The sequence below is a fragment of the Haliotis rufescens genome, unplaced genomic scaffold, assembly GCF_023055435.1.
Source record: "Haliotis rufescens isolate VD_foot unplaced genomic scaffold, xgHalRufe1.0.p SCAF_1, whole genome shotgun sequence".
Lineage (NCBI taxonomy): Eukaryota > Metazoa > Mollusca > Gastropoda > Lepetellida > Haliotidae > Haliotis > Haliotis rufescens.
Genome location: NW_025963779.1, coordinates 71,139,849 through 71,161,633, shown reverse-complemented (window position 1 = coordinate 71,161,633; position 21,785 = coordinate 71,139,849). Strand labels below are relative to the sequence as shown.

The 21,785-nt window shown below is 39.0% G+C and overlaps 2 protein-coding genes across 4 annotated transcripts; one reads left to right on the top strand and one right to left on the bottom strand.

Moving 5' to 3' along the window:
* Positions 1 to 2,542: 2,542 nt before the first annotated feature.
* Positions 2,543 to 7,662, bottom strand: LOC124139694 (mitochondrial fission factor-like). Its single transcript, XM_046506960.2, has 4 exons — positions 7,522 to 7,662; positions 6,240 to 6,447; positions 4,628 to 4,826; positions 2,543 to 3,954 (listed from the first exon to the last, which is right to left on the bottom strand). The coding sequence occupies exons 1-4, from the start codon at positions 7,558 to 7,560 to the stop codon at positions 3,726 to 3,728; spliced, it is 675 nt and encodes a 224-aa protein (XP_046362916.1). The 5' UTR covers positions 7,561 to 7,662; the 3' UTR covers positions 2,543 to 3,725.
* Positions 7,663 to 7,907: 245 nt separating this feature from the next.
* LOC124139693 (meiotic recombination protein REC114-like) lies at positions 7,908 to 13,411 on the top strand. Of its 3 annotated transcripts, none has more exons than XM_046506958.2 (7): positions 7,908 to 8,020; positions 9,505 to 9,692; positions 9,923 to 10,006; positions 10,146 to 10,229; positions 10,727 to 10,879; positions 11,233 to 11,316; positions 13,154 to 13,411. In XM_046506958.2, the coding sequence occupies exons 2-7, from the start codon at positions 9,615 to 9,617 to the stop codon at positions 13,334 to 13,336; spliced, it is 666 nt and encodes a 221-aa protein (XP_046362914.2). In that variant the 5' UTR covers positions 7,908 to 8,020; positions 9,505 to 9,614; the 3' UTR covers positions 13,337 to 13,411. The 3 variants fall into 3 exon arrangements, with proteins under 3 accessions (XP_046362914.2, XP_046362915.2, XP_046362913.2); XM_046506959.2 differs by having other exon boundaries at positions 7,914 to 8,020; positions 9,606 to 9,692; XM_046506957.2 differs by having other exon boundaries at positions 7,920 to 7,983.
* The last annotated feature ends 8,374 nt before the right edge of the window (positions 13,412 to 21,785 follow it).

Sequence of the window (21,785 nt, the reverse complement as noted above, 5' to 3'; positions counted from 1 at the left end):
TGTTCTTGCAATCTACATGCTGAGCAAATAATGCTGTTTGTCAATATCCATCTAGGATACATCCATTATGGCTATTATGTTATTAGTGTGTGTTAGTGCCAATCTGTGTGTGTGTGTCTTAGTGTGTGTTCATGTCTGTGTATATTATAAAAAGTAACGTAACAATATGAGGTAGTGAGAAGTCCCCTGATGTCTGATAAATGTTAGTCATCTGTTATCATTATTTCACATGTCAGTCATCTGTTATTGTTGGTTCACATGTCAGTCATCTGTTATCACTGGTTCACATGTCAGTCATCTGTTATTGTTGTTTCACATGTCAGTCATCTGTTATTGTTTCACATGTCAGTCATCTGTTATCATTGTTTCACATGTCAGTCATCTGTTACTGTTGGTGCACATGTCGGTCATCTGTAATTGTTGGTTCACATGTCAGTCATCTGTTATTGTTGGTTCACATGTCAGTCACCTGTTATTGTTGGTTCACATGTCAGTCATCTGTTATCATTGGTTCACAAGTGAGTCATATGTTATCATTGGTTCACAAGCCTGTCATCTGTTACTGTTGGTTCACATGTCAGTCATCTGTAATTGTTGGTTCACATGTCAGTCATCTGATATTGTTGGTTCCCATGTCAGTCACCTGTTATTGTTGGTTCACATGTCAGTCATCTGTTATTGTTGGTTCACATGTCAGTCATCTGTTATCATTGGTTCACAAGTGAGTCATATGTTATCATTGGTTCACAAGTGAGTCATATGTTATCATTGGTTCACAAGCCAGTCATCTGTTACTGTTGGTGCACATGTCGGTCATCTGTAATTGTTGGTTCACATGTCAGTCATCTGTTACTGTTGGTTCACATGTCAGTCATCTGTTATTGTTGGTTCACATGTCAGTCACCTGTTATTGTTGGTTCACCTGTAGGTCATCTGTTATTGTTGGTTCACATGTCAGTCATCTGTTATTGTTGGTTCACATGTCAGTCATCTGTTACTGTTGGTTCACATGTCAGTCACCTGTTATTGTTGGTTCACATGTCAGTCACCTGTTATTGTTGGTTCACATGTCAGTCATCTGTTATCATTGGTTCACAAGTGAGTCATATGTTATCATTGGTTCACAAGCCAGTCATCTGTTACTGTTGGTGCACATGTCGGTCATCTGTTATTGTTGGTTCACATGTCAGTCATCTGTTACTGTTGGTTCACATGTCAGTCATCTGTTATTGTTGGTTCACATGTCAGTCACCTGTTATTGTTGGTTCACCTGTCGGTCATCTGTAATTGTTGGTTCACATGTCAGTCATCTGTTATTGTTGGTTCACATGCCAGTCATCTGTTACTGTTGGTGCACATGCCAGTCATCTTTTATCATTAGTTCACGTCAGTCATCTGTTATTGTTGGTTCACATGTCAGTCATCAGTTATTGTTGGTTCACATGTTAGTCATCTGTTATCGCTGGTTCACAAGTGAGTCATATGTTCTTATTGGTTCACATGTCAGTCATGTGTTCTCGTTGATTTATAGGTCAGCACCAGGAATATCAGGATAGACATGTAGGCAATATTTAATCATATATCATAGAAGAAACATTTGGCTGTAAAATGTCATGCTTATCAGGACTTTCTCTTTCACGTCTTTAGGACAGGCATGTCATGAGGATGAAACCTATCGCTTGGTTACACACAGGGTAAATAAAGCTGTATGTCGGTTGGGATGAGTTCTATCATTGTTCAATATATATTATCCCCCAGTACCCAGCAGTTACTACAGTGACAATATCATTCACTGATAATCCAAAGAAAACTACACACTGGCTAGTCTGTTAAGACATACCTCTAGCTGAACTGATCAGATGCTGATGAGATGAGGTACGTGTGATACAGACGTACTGTGATAAACTAGGATGAATTCAATTACAACAAATCTCAACAATCAGATATGACAAATTCGTGACTTCTCTGCATGTCATGTATTTTCACATACCCAAAGACTGTCGACCAAAGGGACATGATACTTTAATAGCTGGTAACTCTAAAGAATATGCCCAATATGTTTAGTAGGGTTGACAATGGCTAATGAGCCATATTCTTGAACTACAAGAAAATCATTGACGGAAAGATGAAGGTCTGTAACATGTTGAGTGAGTGAGTATGGTTTTATGCCGCTTTTAGCAATATCAGAAATGGTCTTCACGCATTGTACCCATGTCGGGAATCGAACCCGGTTCTTGGGCGTGACAAGCGAATGCTTTAACCACTAGGCTACCCAACCGCCCCTGTAGCATGTTGAGGATTTGCACAAGTTTGTTCTAAATTCTCTGTGGTCTAGTGGTAGAGCGTCCGCCCAAGAGAGCTGAAGGTCCAGGGTTTGATCCCTGGCCGCGTCATACCTAAGACGTTAAAAAGATGGTACTTGTTGTTACCCTGTCTGGCACTCGACATTAAGGGTTAAAACAAGGACTGGTCGGCTCAGAGTCAGTATACTGTGTCTGAGTGGGGTATTCATGTTAAACTGCAGCATGGTATCTCAGTGAGCTAGCACTATAAATTTGCATCAGTCCGGACTAGTACAAGCAGCCACACACACACGTGCATGAACGTCGCTATACAAGTGCAATAATCTTGGACGCGACGTTAAACCCAATTTCACCTCACCTCCCCTATATGATGTAGATGTCAGTTGGTCAGTGTAGTAGCCTGTCAGTGAACTCTGTAACCTGCATAATGATAGAATATTTCACAGGTCCCAGGACATCACCCAGTAGTACCATTAGATTGAAATAAAGAACAGAGATTGGTTTTTAGGGTTTGGGTGTTTGACCAGGGACCAGTATTCTTAACAGTTCTGAAGAACATGTTACAGTGGGACCCCACTAATGTGGACAAAGAGAAAACCAGCCTCTGGTACACTATTCATTGAAAACAAAACGTGGATATCATAAAATTGCTAACATAGTCATATTTCACTCCGAACAGTCATATATGTGACCAAAATGGTGTTTTACTTACATATAAAACTGGGTCATTCATCCAGACAATCAACAACCTCTTCAATGCGCATATGACTTCCATGTCATAAAGATCACATCTGATGTCTTAACCCAAATTTCAGACCAAACTTGCATACATTCTCGTGTTTTCTAACATGCTAAAACAAGAAACCGTGCTAACTGACGACCACAATTACAATAAAGCAACCCTTCTTTGTTCCGGATGTGTGGTCTGAAGCTACGTAGGCATGAACGTGATGAAAGTAACTCAAGACATATTCAGATATCAAGATATTCAGTTAAACGGATGAATTCTAGAAAAGAGGCGTCCTGATAAGCAGGGTTCCATTGTACCATAGCTTGATGTTCCAATAGTGTACTGTCAGTTACTGATGTCACACGTTAGATATACCTGTATTTCATGGGAAGTAGCTACAGAAAACAGCATGACTATGTACAGCAATGTCCTGGATAAATGAGTTCCTGCCATGTTCATAAACACATGTAGTGATATGGTGTGCAGTGGTATCAATCATTGTACACATTGTACACATTGTCACAAGTTGTCATTCTGAAGATTACTAGAGTAATACATCTGGCCCTTAATATCTGGGCTCTCCCAGAATATCAACTAGAATGTTCCCTCAGGTGAACTGTAAGAAATAATTGAGGAAAAGATAACATCCTGTAATATATCTGAAAAGTCAGTCTGAGAGGAGGTATCTGGTTTCATCTATTTCTCATGAACCAGAAAAATACTCGAAACAGGAGATAGCCAAACACAGCAGGGTACAGAAAAATTTCGCGCTGAGATCGCCGCTGGTTGTCCTGCTCCATGACAGTCAGTCGACGGGTCAGTTTAGAAACTTGGGTTCGTAATAGAGTGGCTTCATCTTCTTCATTGAGGAGCAGCGACTCGTAGGGTGACACTCCTGGAGTGTACGGCACTGGGCCCATCCTGTAATGGAAACAGATTGGTCCAGGTTAGCTTTGGACTCGACTCAAGTTGTGATGGAATAATGACCACCTAACTTTACTGCTGGTATATGGTGTAACAGATCACATATTGCTGACATTAATATTTACTTGATATAAACAGAAATAGACTTGTTTAGGTATTTAGATATGATTATAGATGCTATGTAACAAATACCCTAAAACACATGTTCCAGGCTGAACTATACAATATTCCATAAATAATGATAAGAATTATTTTTACCAAGTTTCTCTGCTTTGGAGATCATTCTTCAAATTGTTGTCATAAACAGGAAACAAATCTTAAATACATACTTGACATTTCCACTGATCACACAACAGTTGTTTCCCCAATAATCAGTGTTAAAAAAATACTTTAAAAAGCAGGATGCTACAGGATCTATTTCAAAATATCCTCAAAGGTCTCACAGATTGTTCATCCCTGTCCGGTAACAGAAATTACATATGTCTTTACCAGTCCAGTAAATGATCTGCTGCAGAGTAACCATCTCCCTAATAGTAAAAGTGGTTCAAATCACCAAAGATCAATAAAGGTAATTGATACAAAACATTGTCAGACATTAGGTATGACAACTGAAAAACATGGCAAAATGTGTGATAGCCAAACATCAACGAAATGGCCCAGTCCTCCTCACCCATTAGCTTCTGGCTTGGCTACCATATCAGTATTAGCTCTGCGTGTTTCCACATCCTCCACGGTCGGGAATCTCTCCTCCAGAGTCAGTGTTCTGGGTGGGGTGATCAGCCCAACATAGGACAAGCTCTCACTGTCCGGGACACGATCAAAGGCAAGAGGTCGAAGCGCCTCCTTCATGCCGATGTGTGTATCTCCTCCTGCCATTCAAATTTCAAAAACAATTTCATCATAGACAGCAGTGACAAACAAAGCAATGTAACAATGTGACAGTCATCAACAGTCATATCATTACCAAGGCTGGAAAAACAGTGTTTGTGGGTCTTCATTCACTCAGCAATATTCCAGCTGTGACGGTGGTCTGTAAAAAACCGAGTCTGGACACCATGAGCATCAATCTCTGTAATTCGGACATGATGACATGCATCAACAAAGTTAATGAGTCTGACCACCCAATCCCCTTAGTCGCCTCAAGACAAATTCTAACCTGATCTTCATGGTGTTTGTAGTGTGAACATTAATATGAATGGTACTTAGGTAGGTATGATGACAGCACAGCTGAGAATTGAAACCAATCTAGATACTATCCTGCTTCATACGATACAGACAGTGTTGCCACATATCCCAACACATATTTAAAGGGCTCAGTGGGGATTCAGGATTAGAAATGGTCCCAAACAACTTATGGTGGTTGCAAGAGATGACATTGAATAATGACTGGTGAGACTCTGTGTCTAAGTTGTGTGTCATCACACCCAGACAGCGCGAGACATTGGTCATGACAGCATTGAACAGCAACAACAAACGATGCATGGATCCTGGCAAGTTATAGCCATGGACATGCACAGGAATCCTAAAAGTAAAATCAATATGCACAAGAAGCAGGAACAACTTGATGATGTCATTATGACTGTGTGTCATCATATTTAACAAATTCAACTCAGTGACAGAAAGTCAAGTAAGGATCTAAGCCACAAAGGGTAATTCTTAATATGCTTATCCAAATTGGAAAATCTCCTGAGATGCTCCAGTCATAAATTATTTTGATGTATTCATTTTGACTAGTCCTATCAAGTCCTTAAATATTGAGCATGTTTGACCGAGGCTGAAAAATGTAAAAGAGAAAAAACTAGTTTTTTCAGTTTTCACTCTTTAACTTATTCATGTGAGTAAAATATATTGACGACAATTCATACTTCATAAAAGTCACATACACTGCATTGACATTGTTAACTAAATTCATGTGGGAGATTTATCTAGACCTGCTCAGAGGTCGTTATTCGGACCCAAATCTGCAGCAAATGACAATAAAAATACTATTTTGAATTAAAAATGTCCCAATACCTCAGAATTTATGAAAATAGAAACAATTAAAAAAATCCAATTTTGAACAATATCATGATTCTTTCCCAATTTGTCTGCTAAGGGCACTTTGTTGGGAACCCTAGATAAATCCCTGGAGTGATCCCTGGAAAGATGTGGAACAAACTAGTTGTAATCAATGATAAAATCTCAGTCAATTTCAAACACTATCAGTATCAATTACAATGTGAGTACTTGAAGCTATATTGCAGATGTGACAATTTATACAAGTCCTTTCTTCTTGGCCTTACCTGCCAGTATAATCCTGTCCGGCACCATCATGTGTTCCGAAGCAGGGTTTCCAGTGGGTCCAACATGGCCGTTATATGCTCCTCCCAGAGCTATACGGTCTGGCACTTGCATCTTGTTGCTAATATCTGATATGAAATCTGGATCGTAGCTGTTTGACTGGACATCACTGTAGTCTGATGGCAGACTGTGAACATAGGCTCTGTTCATCTTAAAATAAATGTTCATAATATTTTTAAGTGTAATGTAATAGAATATATCATTGTATAATATAAAAGCTGGTATACTTGCAGATTAAAACTGAGTAACCTAAGAGTTTGAGCATAAGGCCTTTGACAAAGACCTTGCCTGTCAAGTGGTTATATTTCGTATTATATAGTTCATCTCACAGTGTCACAAAACATTATGTGTTTTTACCTTATATTTTTACAGAACACTTTGATTCAATAACTGTCCACACGGGCTCTAATATTTGACTAAGTAACAGCAGGGATGCGGTGAAATCATAGATACTACCAACTCGTAGACACAATTTACAATGAATTCTTAGACAAACCTGGAGGGAATTTGAAGACACATTTTTTATATTGGAATTGAATGATAATTACTATCCTTGTCTTTCACTTATCATGCTTATGTGTAAGTTTCTTGGTGTTTTCAGCAGGTTCTTTTGTGAATAAACATGATAAAGTGCTTAATAAAAATATGGTAGGTTTTAGTATTTTCTTTGCAGGACCCATTGTTATAAATAAACAATTTGATAAATATATATAAGCTGAGAAAGACAAGAAGTTAATTTGGTAAGTGGTGGATGTTGGGTGGAGTTGATGGACATATAATTAATTTGTTTGAAAAAGGATTTGCAGATTCCTTTGTAACTACTATTATAAATAAGTAATCTATCAATTTCTCTGGTTGGTTGTGGCTTCCAATTCTCTATGGATACGAATTGGTTTGGTTACGAATTTAACTTTTGGGTGTTGAAAGTCCCACAAAAAAAGATGAAATCGAAATAAGGAAATTACGTTACCTGCTGGGTACCACGTATATATATAGAACTGGTAAATATGGAAATATTGCCATAAGTAGTACAAAATGTGAAACGTTTAAATGGTGGCTATTAATTCAAGTTCATGAACGTGTGATGAACAAAAACCCAGTACGTTCTGAGGATGAACAAATCAAGCTCAAAGGTTACAACAGAATCTTCATGAAATGGCCAAGGATATATGGTTATTTCACGATAATAAAATCATGGACTTCTCTTTCGTGTACAACGCTTACCCGAGGCGACGAATCTGCACTCTCGGTCGCACTCTCCATGTTTAGTGTCTATATTGCAAACACAACTTCCTGTTTCACAGATAACAACTTCTAGCTTCGAATCTATGTCATTTTGACAGGACAGGGAGCTGCCATATTGAAAGTAAGACCGCATAAAATGATGACGTCAGAAATATAGTACGCTTTTACAAACTAATACAATATGTACTGTGTTTTTCGTTTGTCTTCTATGAATTATTCCCAGAACACACAGTTCCATATGACTTATTTACTTAAACAATCTCCATTATCAATAATAAAATTAATGGATTCAACTATATTAATTTTCAAAAGAAAAAATCGTTACATGCTCTTATAAGATACAATAAGTGTTTAGGAATACAACACAAAATATTTACTTCACTGACGCAATGTCGAGATCATTAACTGGAAATCGGGAATAACTTCTGTGTTTTTCCCATGGCATGTCATAGTTAACTTCAGTTACTCTATACAAACAGTAGGTCATATATCATGTATGGCCCCCATGGCACAAAGGCAGTCAGCAGATGTAGTTAGTTGTGTGCTGGGTGGCCGATAGTTCACAAGGCTACTCGAAAATCGTCTGCTCGAGTATATTTTGTTTCCAGCTTGGCCTTCATTTTTGTGGCCATACATGTGGATGGAACAAATGTGTTCATCTCATATATCTATGTAATGGCCAAACCATCATGATTTTAAACGTAAATAGTTTGTCACAAAGGGAAAGTCAATGGGATTAGAGAGAGTTCAAGAAAGCCCAAGTGTTCATGCAGTGTTTTCGTTCGGACTTGAAGGAATGTCAATGTGCCATGTCCATGAATAACTGATGCCAAAGGGCCGATGAAAATCCAACAATAAAAAACAACATTTAAACGTATTGAGGAAGAATAACGTGAAGGCTTCCAGGCCTTAAATCTATACCAATTGTTTTCTGTTACGTCTATATCATGCATATTTATTTGTGCTTTTATGTGCACTAGATCTATTAATACAATATTTCAAGACATTTTGCCATTTAATAAAACAAAGATGTGCCATATAACTTAATTTCTGTATATATATTACTCGCACTATAACGAGGGATGTGGCGTCACACAGACTATTGTAAATAGTCATATGATGACTTGTTTTTAAGATATATAGTTGTCTTTTATAAATAAGTTTCACAGTTGTTCGTGTGATTAGCGAGAAAACTACGAATGTTTCTTATGTGTCCGAAAACATACAACACGGCGATAAGTAAAATTATAAGTTTAGCGATTTAGTTCCCATTTTATGATACTTATAAACATTTTAGATCAATTAATGTCACAGAATGAATTATTCGTATCATAAATTCGATTTTATCATATAATAACATATTTAGTGCCATTAGAAATTCGATCTTTAGATATATGTATTTTGTGATATATTGTATTTTATCATATAAAACCAAATGTGTGAAGTAAAATCATAAAATCAAATTCGGTAGTGATATAAATAATTCATTTTATGATATCTTAAAATCGAATTTGTGATTTCAATTCATCTATTTATTCATATGAAATAGGGAATATATAGTAAGACAGTGCCTCATACCAATAATATGTTTTTTTGTAAATGAAAACATTACATATTTGTGCACACATTCATTGTCTTTCTACTGAACAGTGGGGATATATAAATCTAATCAGACAGAACACATGACACAGGTTTCTCGATGATGCCCCCAAACTTATCGTTACAGCTTCTAGATTGACAAACAAAAGTGTAAATATTTCAATGCAGGCCTTAATACTGTCCTACTAATGGACGTTAATGACATGGACGTGTTTCTGTTATGTTGGATTTAATATGTATTATACTGAAGGGTTAGGTCATGCATAAATAAAGGTTTTTGTTGAATGATATATTTATTTATCTGCTCCACATGTATCAAATCAATATCAGATGGGTGTCATTTTTTAACAATTTTATATGTAGGCACTGGGCACACCGACTGGCCTCATAGCGAATCTTCAGTGGCTTGACAGGTTCATTGAAACAAATAGAACCTAGTCTTAGCTCGGTATTATTACACATAGCTCAAAGACATGTCTGAAGTGTGGAAAATCGAGAAATACGCCAGGTACCTGACAACTCCAAGTGCACCGGGAAAAGGACAGTGGCAGGTGCGTTATTCACATACGCCAATCCCAAAGGAGGGTCACCTCAGTCAAAATAATACGGAATAACTTGAAAGCCACCTTGCCATTTTATTTTTCACAAAAAAATGCTGTTAGCCTCGCGAAATATCAGTTATCAATTAGAAACAAATGTTAAAATATTCCCATAGTAATACTGTCTATGCTTGTGTCTTTCAGAGACTTTATGTGAAACTAAATGTTTATGCCGTTTGTAGCAATACGATGACAACGACGGTGATCTTGTATTGACTCTCACAGATTCCAGCCACCTCGTCCTGTGTCGGAGCACAACCGTTATGGTAAGCTGGCAAAGCCACGCATGGTTTCAGCTATCCTTTATTGTACTGCAAGTATGGAAACAGATAAATCCTTGTGTTTGTCTTCACTCTAGTTGTTCATACATCCGTATTCGTGCATTCCTTATGTTTTGCAATTCAGGAGAGTCACAGTTTGGTGACAGCCCGGGCCTGGATGCGGGGGATGACGAAGAGGGACAGCATGCTGCTCATGTATAAAGTGGCAGTAAGCTCTTACATCGTCATTATTCCCGTTATTTCTCTATCAGTGCAATCAAATTTGAATTAAAAACATAATTAAGTTAAAATAAATAATATAGGGAGCGACATAGAAAAACAAAAAACATAGTGAACACAAGACCATGGTGGGCTATCTCGCAAAGAACGTACACACATTGGCATTTGGCATATGCTAGTATATGTATACTAGCCACACACACACACACGAAGACGCGGTTGTCTGAAGCGTCGTAAAATGTTGACCCCCGTCTCTTACAGAAAGTGCAGAATCTTTGGTATCGAAGAATGATTGTATTACAAACGTGTAAGAGAATACAGAAATAATACTTTTGTATCATTTCAATTTAAATCGTTCCATTGATGACTCTTTTTTCTATATGCTGGTTATTTAAACAATTAAAATTTAATGAATTTGGTATACAGTGTATTTCATAAAGGTCTCCCTAATCTTGATCCCGTCCGTTTAATTTATTCTGCTGATAGAATGAAACAAGACGATTTCGACTGAAGTTTTATGGATGTGATGGGAGAACAGCTGAAAAGCAATGTGCAGTTTGTGCAGAAAAACTGTCCAAATTCTTCCCTGTTAAGATGGATAGTCAAACAACCAAAAGTATGGAGATCACAAGCACAAACGTAAGTTGGAGATTTTCTACCTTATGCACATCCCATATACGTCGGGGAGGTAGACTTTGACTGACATCAGCCAGTGGTCAAGGTCAACATCGGCATCGTAGTGGCACGGAGGGTCCAGGGCCCCGTTCCATAAGGCGAACGGAGCGCTAAGGCGACCGTAACTCCTATACTTTAACATAGACTTACGACAGAGTCGTTGCGCTACGATCGCTTTGTGGAACGGGGCCCTGACCTCTCAGCCAAAATAATAACGTATCGGCATCTGATGTATGTTTAATGTATGTGAAAAAAATCATCAGCTGGTGTGATTGAAGACCTTACATTATGTCTAATTTGTTCATTATATACTGCAGGAGAAGTCGAAAGACGCTGTCAGTCCGCAGAGGACACAGGTAGAGCTCATTCAAGGGGAGGTCACTCTTGGTAAAATGGCTCAGGTGAGAATCCTTATAATACGGGTCATATGAATGCTTTAACAAGAAGCACGCAAGAGATCTCTTTCAAGGGGAGGTTACTATTAGTAAATAAGATCAGGCAAGGGGTACATGTAACTCCCACGTGAAGGTTACTCCTGATAAATGACTGGTGAAAATCGTCAAAAGCTGGTTAAGGGGCGTAACAGCTAGCTAGGGCATGACAGGTTGAGTCTGAGGTGGAGGTTACTCTTGGCCAATATCTTCAGTAATTATCCCCAGGGGACGTAGAGCCGATATCAATAAAGTAATATAGTTCAGTTTTATCTGTTTTTTTTTGTTTTGAACGCCACACTCAGCAATAATCCACCCATATGAGGGCGGCCTGTAAACAACCGAGTGTGGACGAGACAATTCAGTAATTGACATGAACATCGAATTTCGCAATTACTGATGAGGTACGGGTTTAGGGGGTTCCCACCACCAATTTTTTTGGATGATTGCAGATGAGTTATTTGAAGACAGCTAACGTTAGATATAACAACTAAGGTAATAAGCAGTCTGAGTGAGTTGGGTTTAACGCCGCTTTTAACAGTATTCCAGTTATATCACGGCGTGTCAGCTTAATGTGGGAGGATGTGATGAAGGTCTCAGACGTTTACTACATCGGTGAAACCCACGAGCACGGGTATGGTTCTGACAAACCTAGAAACATAATCGGGGCGAACCGGGATTCGAACCCACAATCATAGGTTTCTTCCGTACCCAAGGGACGCAACTCTGCACAGCGAATCGTGGCGCCTTAGCCGACTGGGCCGCCTGTGCCCCCCTAATTAGTCTTAAGTTACGCCCCTTTCACAAAGCAACTGTAGCTCGATCTCAATTCGGTGTGTCATTCTTAGCGCTAAGGTTTATTAAGTCGCAAATATATGACAACAGTTTAGGATTTCTTTGCCTGTTTCTAACACAGTTTCTGAGTGCCAACGTTTTACACCGATTTACATAATTGTCAAATGTAGTATGTACGGTTACGAAACTATCGCTAACTTCCACCACATTGTAACCCACCTTTCTTGATAGCATGACTGCATGTTGTTTGAAATGCATGTGGATGAGCTGTATTTATTTAATCCTAAGATTAGTGATTTGTGACCACCCGATCCCGTTATTCGCCAATATGTCGTTGCCTCCATTATTAATACACCTGTTTCCAAAATAGCCCTTGAAGTTGGGTGAAACCTGAATATCATCATTAGCACAACCCAGATAGAATTAATAAATTCATATCGCATGTTTCCTTGTTTTAAGTATAAGTCCCATGTCACTGTCCATAATCACGTTTAGGTAAGCAGTTTCATTGATGACGTGCTCTACTTAACAGTGCAATATAAGCTGTTATTCACAAATAATATCAGGGGTCTTGAAGAGGTACTTTGATCAATTGATTGTAATTCAGGTAATCACAAACTATCATACACACAAGAAAAATTGCCTAAGAAGACAAACAAGGTGGCGTTTGAGGACTTAAGATCGAAATTACTGGGACTGCCAATTTGCCCGCGCTTAGTCTCCCTTTAAGTGTGAATATTACGATTTATCCACATATTAACTACTTGAATTGAAATGTTTTATAATTAAAGTAAATCTAAATATTTCAATTTTCACTGTTCCCAGAAAAAAAAGATTGTAAAATATTCTAGTCGTACTTAAATAATAACATAGAGTCATGTTCTATTGTGGCTTGAAAAAGGTGCTGGCTCTAATGTATTAAATGTGAAAAGGTCGTTATGAATCACGATAGTCAAAACGAAATGGCGGGTAAGAAATTGGTGTTGCTTTTATTCTTGAGCTACTTTTACAGGTCGTGTCCGGACATTTGAAGGCGAGACTGCCTGTTGCGTACCAGCACTGTGACTTCCCGCCCGAGGAGATCAAGACAGTGATCCGACTGTGTCTCACAGACCCTAGCTTCCCTGCATTTGTACAGCAGGTGGACACACAACTGCAGAAACTCATCGCGGACGACGCCTCAAATGTCACCTGAATATTATAATATCCATGGGTAAACGTTGTAGTGAGTTAACAAATAAATGACCAGTTTGGCTGAAAATGTGGTACATATATGTGTGATTGACTGGTCGATTCAACAGTTGGCAGGTTTTGTTGCTGCTATTGGTAATAGGTCTTATAAATGGGTAGGTATGTCATTAACTCTTTCCTTTACGCATATTTGTAAGCAGTATTTTGGCTTGTTGGTGTACCTTCGGCAGCTGTAATTCCCCCGCCTACTCAACATGTGAACGTCCACCCTCAAACGTTTCGCGGCTTCAACGTTGGCCATGTTCTAACAGGGAGGTGTGCGTGCGTACGTGCGTGTTTTGCTCTGTCTGTGGTAAGTGAGAGGCCTGCCGCATAATTTGTATGCTGTGGTGAACACTCTCAGTCCAGTATCCCTTCCGACATAGTCTATACTGTAAACACTTCCGTCTCCAACCAAAACTTCATCACAGTGTCATCACAAGCCTCACCGTCCCACAAGGTTGAGGCAAAATATCGTCCTTCGGTCGTATGACGGTATGTATCCATTTAAGACACTCGCTCATCCCTGAATTAAACAAGGTAACTATTTTGTATTTACGCGTATGTACAGACGTAGGATTGTAACCAGATTGTTTGTATGTGTGTGTGTGTGTGTGTGTGTGTGTGTGTGTGTGCCACAGTCATGCATGGCGCAGTTCTTACCCTGCCTGCCCCTGGGCATTAACGGGATAAATCAAAGACTGATCGGCTCCTGTGTCTGAGTGGTGTATCCATGTTAAGCTGCGGCATGGCATATCAGTTCACCAGCACAAAAATCCGGCATCAGTCCGGACTAGTTAATACAAGCAGCCACACACACACACACGTCGCTACACGAATGAAACGAACTTAAACGCGACCTTAAACCCCTCTTCACCTCACCTCACCAAATGCATTAATTGTCCGTGTGATGGTTATGTCTTCCTCAAGAAGGGAACATACTAATGAGTGTGCATGTAAATAACATAATATGTATACAGAACAATACTTCGGTTGGAGTTCGTCCCCTGCACCAAGTTTGTCGCAGGTGGCTTTAATGAGGATTGGATTGCTACAACATTTCGACTAGAATGGATGTATATCATGGCTTATTGCTGTCATGTATCCCGACGGCTTTTATGGGTGCTTATGCTCTCAACCACTGGTTTCTTGGCTTATTTGGGGATATTGAATATTGCTCATAACGTTCAGTCGCAATTGCATTAAACAGCAGTAACTTTCATACGGTTGTTTTGCATTTGTACCTTAAAAAGATTATGCATAAATAAATCACTTCATAACATTATCTTTATGCTCAGAAAATAGTTCTAAGTGTTGGCATACGGTGGAGCACAATGGATCCCAGTACACAATTCGTTGTAAGACAACGACGACACGATCATCTTGCTGTTGGTTCACATGTTTGATATGGCTGCAATGTGCGCCTTCAAACCTCGACGTTGTGCACAGTTGTTCATGTTATTGACCATTGGTTAGCCTGGACCACATTCGATTATTTTACAGGCCGCTTTATGTAGCTGGAATATTGCAGACAGAAGCATAATACAATATTATTTCACCCACTCACATTTTAAATGAATAATACACTATATTTAGACCTTGAATGTCCAGCCCCCAGGTTATAAAAGCTTTCATGTATTTGTAGTCGTACGCCGACTTCCACTACATTGCATGATGTCAGTACACCATGGGTCATATGCCACGTGCATGTTTGCTGGCAAAGCTCTTGTTGTTGAATGTACTATTTTTCTCCAGCTTAAGGTTTGAACACTGAATCACGGCCTCTTGCAGATTTTGCCGACCCAAATACGGAAAGCACATTACTGAATTAGCGTCGGTGATATTGAGAGTAATTTATACGCATGAGCGATCGTGTATACGTATGGCTTTTTGACATAGTATTGTATACAGCGCCTCGCACACAGCTTAGGGGAACTAATGTTCCGTAGTATCCACACTCGCACAGAGAAATTCATGGGTAAACACCCGTGGTACAAAATCAAGCTTTAGCAGCTCGACCGTAACGGCATTATAGCAAACTGGTTGCCAATATTTTATACGTTTTCAGCGCCTGCATTGAGCCGAATGTACAAATTTATTTTGTGGCTGGGTAAACGGGGTTAACTGGAAGGAGATGTGCTGAGCCAGATATATATGTCTGTGCATTAGCAATGATATAAGAGGTTGGTAGATGTAAGTATAATCCTTACGAAGAGCAGTGAACACAGATCAAGTTACTAATGTGCAATGTATATTATACACTTCTTTGACATTGGAGACATTGGGATTGTCGTTGGAAATCGCCACCCTACGACCATCGTGGACTGCGCCTGTGACACGTTCTTCCCAAGATGTAAATATATGAAATTATACTCCCTTCACCATATTTCGAGATAATCTGTAAAGCCCTGGTGGGATAAACACATGTGCCGTCAAATTGTTTCAAGAAAGGCTGTAAAAATAGCATATACTTTCATTGCCATACGCCATTTGTCAAATTTCATAACTTTCATGAAGACATGAGCAAATGAACTGTGATATGCTTCGGAACCATATTTTCTCTTGTGGTATACCGATAATTTTGGGCCGTTTTCTGTTTGAAAAGTAAACCATACAATTACACTCTTTCTATAGTGATCATCTGACCAGGAACAGTTTACTGTACAACTTCCTTCTCCGTGTGACCCCAAAGCTCGGGAAAAGGTCAAAAGCCCTGAAATAGAAACCATTGGATGTAATCGTTGATATAACAACATGTAGTTGATGATATATCATCATACTTGGACAAAGAAAATAGCAAAATCGTTCAATCAGCCAAACATGTTATGCCATGACTTAAAAACACTTGCATCAGCTTTATCCTCATTAACGTATGCGTATACGCGCATGTTGATGCCGCACTGGTCAATATTTAAGGTTGGTTGGTTGGTTTGTTGTTTTACGCCGCACGCAGCAATATTCCAGCTATATGACGGCGGTCTGTAAATAATCGAGTCTGGGCAGGACAATCCAGTGATCATGAGCATCGATCCACGCAAATGGGCAATATTCAAGAACAACGGCCCATAGATAATCGCGCCTGGACCAGTCAAATGACAATCCAGTGGTTGATAACATGAGCAACGATCAACGCCTTCGGGGTACGATGTCTGACTTTCAATCAAGTCACCGAGCCTGCCCACCCGATCCGTTGAGTCGCATCTCATACGATCAGTATATGATGCTGGAGACCGATTCCGACCAGCCATTCCCACTGGGTCCTCATTAACACTCTTAAGAATAGACAATATATGAGGTGAGAAAAAATATAGAGCAGCTGTGTTAGCTTAAAGACGTGCACAATACATGTACACCGCGGAGACATCTGATTGAATATATGAAAGTAATGAGTATATTGAATCATTATTTTGGTTGAAGCGCTGTACAATGCATGGATAACACGAAGCTATACAGTTACGTTTGTTTGAAATTAGATGATTTGAACAAGCAGATGGCGTATAATATTTGTGGAATGTAATCGTTATCAAGTGCTGAAATTACATACAGCAATATATCACCAGCCGTACGTCACACAGTGTTTAACATTATATTGCCGCGCTCACAACATATTATCCACCAGATCGTATGCATAGCTCCTATAAACCACAGTTTATGAGCACACGAGCATCTACGAACTATATTCAATTAAAATATAAAAAATAAATGTATCGTAATTGATTTCCAGAAGTTCTCGCTATCATTCTAATTTACATATCTATCTATCTATATATCGTTACCCATATCTCTCTCTCTCTCTCTCTCTCTCTCTCTCTCTCTCTCTCTCTCTCTCTCTCTCTCTCTCTCTCTCTCTCTCTCTCTCTCTCTCTCTCTCTCTCTCTCTCTCTCTCTATATATATATACTGAATGTCGATATAACTGTTTCAGTAATACATTGAATCTGGTTACTAGTCCTGCACAATGACTGGAATATTTACATATTCCAGCTGTATTCCACATGAAATCAACATCAGAAATTTTTTTAGAAGAGAGAAATGTATAGTGTAATAAAAGATTCAGATAGACGCGCTAGTTTAGGTGGTTTGGGAAGAATATGTGGGTAATTAGGCAGTTTTAACACAGGCTTCTTCGTACCAGGTGTACATCAGAGAGATATCTGTATAATAATGCTAAGATCTTTTCAGTAGAACGAAGCTCTTCAAAGTCAGTTGGTGATGTCAGTCATATGTGTTTCTCTACTCGTGTACAGGGCGTGAAGCCCCCCTACCGGTCCTGCAATCATGCATGCGAAGCAGTGTGTTATATAGCGTGCGTACAATTAGTGTCTAGTTCAGCTAGAAATAAAAGTTCGTGTGGGTTGTGTTATATTGTTTGGCATACGTTGAATTGTATATTAATGGGTGGTATCACATAACCGCACACACACACACTCTGTTCTACACCTGTTGCACACACGCGAAAGTGGACGTTATTTACCTGAACTGTAGGGCATGCGCTATGGAGACAGTATTTTCCCTACCACTGGTCTTATGTTTCATTTTGTGTTGGCGTGGCGGTCATCGAACGTCGTTAAACCACTTCGCATCTAACTGCCTATAGCTTTTGGTTTTGCAATTGTCAGTCTATTTACCAGGGTGAAATATGTTTAAAGTATGATGATATGCATGTTTTGCGTTTTTTATTCACCTCGATTATCGATTTTTCATATCAGTGTTGCTGTCATTTGGTCAAGTTGATATTTCTTATCACAAGTGTCCGGGGACTAGTGAAAAATAATGTATACGTAAGGAAGAAGTTATATGTCGGATACAATTCTTTAAGTTTTGAGACCTACCCTCAACCAACCCCCATAGAAATGAAAAATAAAATAAACAAAAACAAAAATTTAAGTGTGAAAATCTTGACATTAACAGAAAGAAAACCAGTAATGTTATTAACACTAACACAGCAAAGATGGCTTTTGAACTGGCACGACCTTTCATGTCGTTTTACGTTGTCTAATGATGCTGTTCACTTTCAGAGTAAAAATAGAGTGATGTAATTTTACTTCAGCTGGAAAGCCCTTGAACAAGTTTATTTTATTGATGGGACCCCACTGGTAAACTTCAGGAATTTACCCGACCTTTGAACAGCTTCCTCAGTTACCAAAGATGCCATTTTCATGCCTGTACTTTAAGAGTGAGTGGATGAATTTAAGGCCGCTTTTAACAGTATTTCGGTTATATCACGTCGGGGCAGCTTAATGTGAAAGGAAGGCAATGCTCAGTTGAATACAGAGTGTAGACGGGTTGGAGCTTAGATATGGACGATCGTCATCAGGTCATATCTGGCAATCGGACACCTTTATGATAACTAGTTCTCATGGTTCTGAAAAATATTCCGTCATTTCTCCTGGTCCTATTTCCCTTCGCAGTGAAAGATTTTGGTGCATGGGTTAGCAACGTTGAGTATGTATGACTTTGGTATGCTTAATATTATCATGTATACATGCATATATATCATATATATACTTACCGTTGAAAGAAAAGCGAAAACCATACGTGTTGGTTGATAAATGAAGACTTACTCATATTCAATAGATATAAGATTGGTTTGATACACAAACGAAATATAGTGTTATGTTGCGTGAACCGACGCGTATGAACGCATCACAGGTGACGTCATAGATCCATGACTTGAGATGCTACATTTGTCTTGTGCAGGATTAGCGTGTAGAATTTGGAAATCACGTGCAGCATTCGTGATAAGAATAAGGACACTCTGAGGTAACACTTGGCTGGGTGTTAGTTTTGTCATTAAGTGGTACGCATTGGAAACAGCTCTTCTATATGTTTCTATGGTTCGCGTTTCTTTTGGCGGTGAGTATACATGTACATTAATATATGTACATATGCGTGCAAACATTACACCAGTGTATAAAAATATCAATACATTCTGTCTTGTCGCTTGCTTTATAACATGTTGACATCTCAGATATGTCATATTTGGAATACATGCCTATACAGCCGTCAATACCCCAGTCAATGCATATACGACTATACTATGTCAATAGATATATTGAGGGTCGCGCTGCATAGAGAGAAAGGCCCTCGGGCAACCCTACAAGGTGTAGCAAAAGTGGTTTTATTCTTGACAGTACATGTAGACCGCCGATTACCGACTCCAGTAACACCCTGACTTGTGATGTTGGTAATAATAAACAATAACGTAATCCGTGTATGGGGATGTCGGGTCTGAATTGGTACCCGCCAACTAGACTTGCACAAGGCTATAAGGCAATAATTATTAGTTTTAATAATAAGTTCTAGATTATGTACATAATAAGATCAAGTTGTCCCTATAAGAGACTGGAGTCCTTAGTATTGTCCACATATCTAGACTTGCCTATTAGGAGGATAGAATTATTACACATCCATGGACTTTTCTTTCAGTACAGCCTATGAGCTAGGCTATCCACCAACCTTTGCTGGTCGTAAGGGGCGACTAAATGTATCGGTTGTTCAGGCTCGGTGACTTGGTTGATGGTGCTGTCAACGTACCGGATCATTGTTTTTCATAACAATCACTGGATTGTTTGGTCCATACTTAATTATTTACATGCCGACGTCATGATTTATAGCCATGCTATATGACACATTGCTGAGTGCGTTTGACAACACACTTACACATGACGTGTGATTGAACGCGATTGTATTTAGTTTAGTACAACAGCAGAAACATTTCAAGAGACAGACAATAGATTTGGTCTGATAAAGATTTGCGAGAAGTATCTGAAACCACCGACCTGAAAATACCATACATTTTTCTAACGCAAGGCTGACCGGAAAATATGCAATGGCTTGCCAGCTTCACGCCTTTGTTCACACATAACACACGACTGAGGTCAACAATTAAAATATAAAACAACAGTTCCTTTCATGCAAAAGCTTATTGTGACCGCAGTGAAGTCTACCGAACGTATGCGGCTTTTATTGCCACACTGAAAACCCCAACCATGATAGAAAAGAATGGGAAACCACACCTTCAAACAGTGACCTTTCATTTCATGTATATAGTAACAAGAAGCATACACGTCGCATCACTGGGTTTTGGAGGTGTTGAGGTGTTTATTGCGATCAAAGAAAACATGCATTCCAGTGTACTTTAACTCTCTTTATGCCATAACTCAGAAGAAGCGAACCATGGCTGTAATGTGCCCGTAAAGCACATAACAGCTCCGGCTCTTCATTCAACATTTGTTCAGTAACACGATATTGGGCATTTCCACATTTTCAAGTACGTTCAGAAACACTGTATACATGCAATATAGATGAATGAGAGAGTGGGTGGTGCTTCTCGTTTACGTCATAGTCATACTGCAGATGCACCACAGCGAACAGGCAGTTATCCAATCGGGCCCAAGCAAGTCAGTCACTGCATGCGGATTAAAAAATGACCTATGTCTTCGGGGTACGAAGTCATTTACACATTCTTTTTTAAACAACCGATTGCAGTGTATAGTCGGCTATCGTGATTAAGATTATGAACCACTATATGCCTGCTGTGGTACGACAAGGCGATTGTATATGTTCGTCTCCATGTGCATTGTATAACAACAGTTTATAGTCGTGAATGCTATATGATTTCTGATCAAGTGTTTGAAAGGGATTTTAAAATGATACACATAAAGGAAGAGAATTCATTGACAACGTCTTTATTATGAGCAACACAACGTTTCGGGGTATGTGCTAACTCCTTCATCAGTTGAAGACATATATGATGTCTGATGTTGATGCTTTTCAATGGGCATTTTTAACGATATGTTGTAACCCATGTCATGTATTTCATAGCAATCTTTTATACAAATCTTGGTGTCATTGGTTATTATCTTCATAGTCTAAGTGTATAAGGAGCTGGCCACGTAAGTCCCATGAGCTTCTGTCTCACCCATCATCATCTAGATATCAATTTCCCCAGTGAAACATGCTTCAATAATGCTGTTTTGAACGTCCGAAGAAACACATGAAACATGTTTAAGTCTGTTTATACAGACAATGTTAAAAAATGAATCCAACTCAAGTCTAGATTACTTCAAGTCTAGATTACTTCAAGTCTAGATTACTTCAGCTGAACCCTGAAATTAAGCATTGTTCTGGGCTCCATTTGAAGTTTACGTTTCATTTTGTGGATACACTGTATTTTTAAATGAGATTAACTTTATTTCTTGGACTAAATGTTAGTTAAATATGGCATCGGTTTATGGGGATACCGCTGTTTTAAACATACCATCTTCTTATAAGGAAACCAAAGCAAATAAATAGTTGCATTTTGTAGGATAGAAATCAAACTTAGTATACAATGAAACGTGTCTAAAATTTACGTTTACATTTGTTTACGGTCAAATTCATGCTGCGACCAAATTTTGGTTCTGGCGAGTC

Bases quoted from the DNA above. Each gene is read 5' to 3' on its own strand.
- LOC124139694 (XM_046506960.2), bottom strand. From the start codon at position 7,560: ATGGAGAGTGCGACCGAGAGTGCAGATTCGTCGCCTCGG. The intron at 6,448-7,521 runs GTAAGCGTTGTA...ATTTATTTTAAG, and splicing joins GTGCAGATTCGTCGCCTCGG to ATGAACAGAGCCTATGTTCA. The intron at 4,827-6,239 runs GTAAGGCCAAGA...TTTGAATGGCAG, and splicing joins GGACAGGATTATACTGGCAG to GAGGAGATACACACATCGGC.
- LOC124139693 (XM_046506958.2), top strand. From the start codon at position 9,615: ATGTCTGAAGTGTGGAAAATCGAGAAATACGCCAGGTACCTGACAACT. The intron at 10,230-10,726 runs GTAAGCTCTTAC...TTCTGCTGATAG, and splicing joins TGCTCATGTATAAAGTGGCA to AATGAAACAAGACGATTTCG. The intron at 11,317-13,153 runs GTGAGAATCCTT...CTACTTTTACAG, and splicing joins CTCTTGGTAAAATGGCTCAG to GTCGTGTCCGGACATTTGAA.